This window comes from Raphanus sativus, unplaced genomic scaffold (assembly GCF_000801105.2).
Source record: "Raphanus sativus cultivar WK10039 unplaced genomic scaffold, ASM80110v3 Scaffold1121, whole genome shotgun sequence".
Taxonomy (NCBI): domain Eukaryota; kingdom Viridiplantae; phylum Streptophyta; class Magnoliopsida; order Brassicales; family Brassicaceae; genus Raphanus; species Raphanus sativus.
The window spans coordinates 17,413-25,200 of NW_026616435.1; the positions used below are offsets into that span (position 1 = coordinate 17,413).

Sequence of the window (7,788 nt, forward strand, 5' to 3'; positions counted from 1 at the left end):
TTTTGTAGAAACGTTAAAATTTCATAAATTGCAAAATAATGAACTTTAAAATTTGGATTATAAGACTACAAAATATGAAACTATTACAATTTAGTTAGATTACATATCGGTCATCCATCAGTTCAATCGATTAGTCTCGGGTTTTAGTGATTTTTAATATGAATATTTTAAAAACCTAAATTGAATTGTCAGATCTCCGGATTAACCGGTATAATCACAATCGGGTTGAATTTAAAAACACTGATTTAAATGAAAAAATATTTTAAATACACACTCTTTAAAAATTACCAAAATATTTGTTAAGTTATTAGTGAATTTTTTCATCGTAAAATATTCCGCGCTTCCAAAGCGCGGGTCAAAATCTAGTGTTATGTTTAGATGTAAACATCGGTATCTTAATTAACATAGTCCTTAACGTTACAATAAGTCAATATGCACAATTCCTCATTAACAACTAAAATTTCACTGGTCAACAAAAGAGACCAACGATCAGTCTGTTATTATATAGTACATAAAGATTCCATGAGCCAATAATACGAATTGAAAAGGAATGTTACATATCATTCTCTATTTTATTTATTTCTATATTAATAGAAACAAAAAGGCGAAAAAGGAAGTCACGCCATCTGTCATGTAGCCGTTGCACCTTCCTCTTTCTTCTCAACCCTTTTTAAATACTCTTTCAACGTTTCCTCAAACGCTCCACTTTTGGTTTCTCTGTACCAAAAAATAAAAGAAAAAGAAAACAAAGAAGAAGAAATCTTGAATCTCTTGATGCAATGGTGAGATCAATTCAAGAAGGAGTCTTGATGACGTCTCCATCTTCCTCCTCAACAACCACAACCAACGGAACCGACTCAGACGATTCCCTGAGCCGATCCTCCTCCTCAAAAAGCTTCATCCTCACCACTCTCCCTCCCCTTATCACCGCCGCGTACAAGCCACTCACCGTCCTCTCCGCTCACGTCGGCTCTGTTTCCTCACTGGCCCTCTGCGGAGAGTTCTTGCTCAGTGCATCTCAGGGGAAAGACATCATCGTCTGGCAACAGCCGGATCTCAAGATCTTCGCGAAGTTCGGACAAGGAGACGGGTCCGTGAAGGCTTTGGTCAGCGTGGGAAGCAAAGTGTTCACCGCTCATCAAGACAGCAGAATCAGAGTCTGGAAAGTCTCTCGTAGAAGCTCCGAGAACGCTTTCCGCCTTGTCGACACCCTGCCCACGACTAAAGATTACTTGGGGAAGTTTATGAAACAGAGTAACTACGTTCAGACAAGGAGGAACCATAAGCGTCTCTGGATCGAACACGCGGACAGCATCTCTTGCCTTGCGGTCCACGCTGGAATAATCTACTCAGGGTCGTGGGACAAGACTCTCAAAGTTTGGAGATTGTCGGATCTTAAGTGTCTTGAGTCGATCAAGGCGCATGACGATGCCATTAACGGTCTTTTCGCCGGAGAAGGTAGAGTGTACTCGGCGTCTGCGGACGGGAAGATCAAGATTTGGGGGAAAGAGAAGAAAAAGCAGACGGACTCGTCTTTTTCTTCTCATTCTTCTTCTTCTTGTTCACACGTTCTGAAGGCTACACTGGAGGGTCGTGCGGAGGTTTCGGTGAACTCGGTGGTGGTTTCCGGCGACGGGAAGTGGGTATACGGAGGAGGGTCAGATGGGTTTGTGATGGGATGGGAGAAGAGAGAGAAAGGAGGAGACTTTGAGGAGTGGAAGTTAGGGTTTGAGATGAGAGGACATAAGATGGCGGTTCTGTGTATGTGTTTGGTTGGGGAAATGGTGTGTAGCGGATCGGCTGATAAGAGCATTGGACTGTGGAAGAGAGAAGAGAGTGGTAAGCTCTGTAAATTTGGAGTCATACATGGACATGAAGGTCCGGTGAAATGCTTGCAAGCTTCTCCCAACAATGTGGGTGCTGGATTCATGCTTTACAGTGGAGGTCTTGACAAGAGCATTAGGGTTTGGTGGGTGCCAAAACAAGACACCTTAGAAGAAGAAGAAGGGAAGAAGAAAACAAGTTTTGAAACGTTGTTGATGCAGCAGGGATGAGTGAAAGATATTTTATTTGGTATTATTTTTGTGGGATTTCATATACGTTTTGGTTTATATTTGTAATTTGTTATTCGATTTGTAAAGTCAAGATATGTAAAGATATGATTCGTTTATATAAACTTTTGTTCTTGCAATCAACATAATCCTTGGCTTACATTAAGTTCATGTATTACTAATTACTTGTTGAATTGATGAGAACATGAGTGGGATTCTTAATTAGTTTGTTAACTAACATGTGTATCTACCAACTGTTTTTGGTCTTATTGATATAATAGAATAAAGTAAAGTCTTGGGGTTGCCTTTGCTTCGTATTGAAACTGTAGCAATGGAATGTAATGGTTTCTGCGTTGGACAATATATTGTGTTGAGCCTACTTTTGAGCTTTAATCGCCGTCCAATTATCAAAACAAGAGTTATGCAACTTTTTCCATCACAATCATATGCTTTAACCATGTTCAATTAGTCTTCTATATTATTTAATCAGGTGCAGCCATACCAACCTGTTGTTTTGAAAGTGAATCATATAGTCAGCTTTGTTTATTACAAATATAGAACCAGCAAAAAGAAAAATTCCTCAGTTTTTAATATATAAATGAAATGAAAAAGCTTTGAAGGGATGCAGGTAGCCAAAAAATAAGTGTATTCATGTGTATATATGCCTTTCTTTTTGAGTAGGAAGGGATTAGGTAAAATGTGATTATGGACCTCTTCAGAAAGAAACATTATCATTTTCCAGTCCCAAAACCAAAAACCCTGAATTATTTATCATCAAAAATGGTACATGAATATATAAATGATGTTGACTATATGTTTAAACTAAGTCATCAAACGCAAAAAGACATCCCAAAACCTATTTGATCATTTGAACTACTTAAATGAGAAATTATGAGAAATTTACCTTCCTGTCATTACCCGATCTTTGGTTTTCGAATTTGTCTCCTTCCATTCCTCTCTTGTCAAGCAATTCTCATAGGCCATATGTTGTATCATTTGCTTTCTCATTTCCATGACCAGGTTTAGCTTCCAGCCATTCGATGCACTAATAGCATTTCTAACCCCACTGCATAAGTTATTACAACAAATTTGTAAAGATTTAAGTTTTTTTAAACTGATGTCAACTGGTTTTTAATTGTTAACTGAACCAAGACTAATCATTATATAAACAATTGTATCTTCAATGAGATGATTAGCCGCTACTAGCCAGACCACGCCCTTCTCCTCTCTTAGTTGCTTCATCATCTCTTTCAAGTCCTCATCGGATCATACGCAACTGAGACAACGAGCACTTTTGCGACCTCATATTTGATCTTTATCTTCTGGGAGTAAGTAGCCTACTCTTTTCTCTAAGTACTAGCGAAACGAATCTTCAATTGGAATTGTATTCTGAAAGTTATGTGTATTTTACTAAGGAATATTTCTGCAAAACGCATATGAGATCAGAAGAAACAAAGGACAGAAACGGATGATCAAATCATTGAATTTTGACGCCAAACTTTCATTGTAAGTTTTGGACTAACAGTTATATGTATCTATAGCAGAAAACGGATCATAATTTGGAATTTTGGTTGAAATGTTATGGTTGTCTATTTGGGACTGAACTCTGCAAAGCGAGTCCATGAACAGTCAACTTCATAAACGTTCTCCAATATAACAAGACTAAGGCTTTGAATGTGAACATTACATATGCAGATTAGATGCAGTACAAGTAAAATGCAGATTAAACTGCATTTGTTCCCCATTCAAACAAAAAAATGCAGAACACAAATAAATAATAAAATAACTAATGAACTGGATGCAGATCAATAACTAGTGTATTTTTTTGATCTGCAGAGGAAAACTGAACAGCTGCTATAACCTTGCTGAGGGCCAATCATAATGCATGCTTTTAATTTTTTTTTTTTGACGGAGTATGTTTTAACCCTTTTTTCTCTTTTAGTTGTTTATAAATAGATTTACTAATAACTTATTTCATTCACTTTAAAAATAATACAAATTCTTTCAAAATATAATTTAATATTTTATTAAATTTTCTGATTTTATGTATTAATTTAATTACAAACTTATTAATAAAATATCTGTTCTTTTACATCTATATTATTTTATATTATTTTAATATATAACTTACATAATCATATATAATACATCATACACGTTATAGTTCTTTTATTTTCATAATTGATACTAATAATTACTATAAATAAGACAACTAATACTTGGTTACATAAAATAACTTTTATTTTATAATACTTTCACATAAATTAGTTTAATAAATTCATGCATGTTATTAGTAACACTTATTTTATTTGAAAGTCTTTATAAATTTTATTTATAGTTACTTCAGATTTTTACACAATAAAATATCAGATATTATTTTTGTTCTTTCGTATATATATTTATAACATGTTTTGTCAACATATAACACATGCATGTATTTTATCGTTTGTTTAGTTGATCTTTTTAACAAATATATTATAACATATGTAGTACACATGCAATTTTTCTCTTTAACTAGAAGTAGTTTTAAGATATTTAACTTACGTTATGTTAAATTTTTCAACATTTTATCAAGTTTTTATCCGAATATCCAAATATATTTTTTGAATTTTTGTTTAAATATGTAATTTATAATTGAAACTTACTACAGAAACCTAAATATCTGAATATTTATGAATTTTTTGAGTTTAACGTCGAGTTTCAGAGTTTTTATTGTTTTACGATTTTTTGTTGTAATTATATTTACAATTTATAAATGTTAAACTTTCTTTGTATATATTGAAATAATAAAAATAATTGATAAAAATTTATACTTTTAAAAATATTTAATTTACAAAATCATTTTAACATTTGGTTAAATTCATTAATTTGATGATTTTTAGCCAGTTAGATCTGCATTTGTTCTGATTGATCTGCAATTTAGGTTTGATCTGCGTTTTCTTGGTCTGCATACCATTCGAAGCCTAACCCCAAAACGAGCCAGATATCATTGGAAATGCCTCGTTGACTTTTTTCCAGATCATCTTTCAGATCGACAAACCGAGGTACGGTTAGAAAGTTATGGCCATTTTAGTTTCGGGTATCAAATATGTCAAATCCAAAAATCATAAACCTAATCTTTTAATTTGGAAACCCTAAATATATTTAAAGAAAGTTTTTATTTAAGGAAAGTTCACATTTTTGGAAACTTATTTTAGAAAACTTGGAATCTAAACACTTATTTATCGTGTCGCAGTTGACCGCTTCTTCCGTCAATTATTCCAACCAGTGACTAAGGTGAAAGATATTCTCGTAATTTCTCGTACAGACTTAGGACTTCGAATAACTATAATTTAGTTTTAATATGTTTCCGTCTTCATGAATTGAGTCTATATGATGTCTGTTTGGAATCTATTTGATAGTTATCTAAACTATTAAAACTGAAGTACATTTAGTACTTAACCCTGACTTTCCTAAATAATTACAGCTTATGCCACTACATTTAAAATAAATAATTAATTCAAATTATAACTATTACATTAATTATTTATATTTTGCCGCAGAGTTCACTTACCAGTTACCAAAAATAACTAACTTTCTTAACTATCTTCCTAAAATCAAGCGTAATCAATTAGAAATCTAACTTCCAAAATAGAATTTTCAATGATTTATGAGTTTTTAAATACAAATTGATTATTAAAAAATAACTAATCAAACGTCATTTTCTTGAAGTCTAACATTTTAACTTTAACATTAATCAATACTATTAAAACATGAACATGACCTATTGATATATGTGTGATCCAACTATTTTAATATAATATTAAAATCTCTTATTATCATTTAAAAATATTATAAAAATAAAAACACAAATTAATTAAAACACACAAATATAAAAATGAAACTTTAAAAAATGTAAAATAAAATATACCCGCCCTTTTAAAGGCGGGTCAGAATCTAGTTTAGATTCTTTGCTTAAACTGAAAATATGATGCCCAAATATTCAATATTTTTTGTTTCATTTAAATATGATAGATATATGTGGATACTAAGATGAGTATGTGCGAATGTATGTGATGTGGCCTAGTACTCTCTAGATTGTAGGTGGCTTGGCACTCTCCATACTGTAGGTGGTCTAGCACTCTCTAGACTATAGGTGACCTGACACCTCCAGACTGTAAGTGGCATGGTACTCTCCGGACTGTAGGTGGCCTGGCACTCTCCTAATCTATGAACCCTCCGGTGTGGGTGTGAGGGGTGTGTGAGTAATAATTATGACCATTGTTGTTTTTGGGTACTTTAGGTGTTGTATTTGTAATATGTTAGGATTAAATTATATTTATTCGGAGTGTTTTGACAGAGTCAATGGATTCGGGTTTAGCTTCCATATCTTACTAAGTGATTCCTTTGTTACTCATTCTTTTTTTTTCTATTTCAAGTGAGACAGACGAGTAGATGATATTTGGACGAATTGTTTGCTACTGGAACGTTTTCATACGAATATTTATATGGGTTTAGGATGAGCGGATATTAAGTTATGAGCTGTGTGCTGTGAACTATTGTTGGTGACAAGTTATTCTCCATATTGGAGGTGACGGGTATCACAAAATTATGCATTGCGGTTGATGAGATGCTCTAACATCATGTACTTTGTCACTGCCTTCCCACGTAGTCTTTAACATACGAGTCTCTTAGATGGGCACAAGGTTACAACCACACTTTTAACACTTGTCTCGACACATCCGTTAGATTGTGATCAAAACCGATTTCTCCCATAGTGGAATGTCTCCTCGCAGGCAGAATCACTCTTAAGTTGTTAAATTATCTCTGTACCAGCTCTTTGAAGTCAATAGTTGCAACAACTTTTTGCCATGTCACTGATTCAATCACCTCACATAGTTTTTACCAGAACTTTAGCAAAGAAAAAGACAGATCACTCACCATTAGGTTTTATAAGCTAGTCAAGTTTTTAAAAGAATAAGTCCTAATTTTGGTAACGGCTCAAATCCTTACGTTCGGGCTATAAATGGGCCAAAAGTTGAAGACAATTTTTAGGGCTACTAAAACCTAAATATTTCGTTAAAACTGTAGAGACTAGATACATTTGCAATACTCACAAAAGCGTCGTTTAGGACGCTAAACTCAAAAGTCTTGCAACTCTTTGACTACTATACAAAAGTTTTATTTGTTAAAAATACAAAAATTGGTCCCCACCTAGAACAAGGTAAGCTTTATTTTCCGAAAGTTAATGCTTATAGCAAAAGCATTCTTAAAATAAACCAACATTACAAAAGTAACCATAAGATTATCACCACGACACATCATTACTCATTTGCAATCTGAATGAATTCTCTCTTTCTACGTAGCTTTTAGATCTTTTCTGGCTCTGGTTCCAAAAGTATAAACTCATATATTCTTTTTTGAAATCAAGTCCTTAATCAGCAGCCATATAAGTTTATCGGCTTCGGGCTTTCTTGGGACCAAGCTTCTCGAACTCTCACAACTTTACTAGTTAGTCAATTACTACTACTACTACATACTAGTATCTAGGGGTGGGCAAAAAAACCCAAACCCGAACCCGAACCGAACCAATCAAACCAAAGTTAAACCGAACCAACCCAAACCATGCTCTTTATGTAACCCAATTGGTTCATGTTTTACTCAACCCGAACGGTTTGGTTTGGTTTAGGTTTAAACCGAACCAAACCGATAATCCAATATATATAGTAAAAATAATATGATATATATATAATATATA

The 7,788-nt window shown here is 33.6% G+C and overlaps 1 protein-coding gene across 1 annotated transcript; it reads left to right on the top strand.

Annotated features, from left to right (window-relative positions):
- Nucleotides 1–696: 696 nt before the first annotated feature.
- On the top strand, nucleotides 697–2,200 carry LOC108849695 (protein JINGUBANG). The gene has a single exon (XM_018623284.2). It carries the CDS (start codon nucleotides 780–782, stop codon nucleotides 2,052–2,054), a length of 1,275 nt encoding a protein of 424 aa, XP_018478786.1. The 5' UTR covers nucleotides 697–779; the 3' UTR covers nucleotides 2,055–2,200.
- Nucleotides 2,201–7,788: the final 5,588 nt, after the last annotated feature.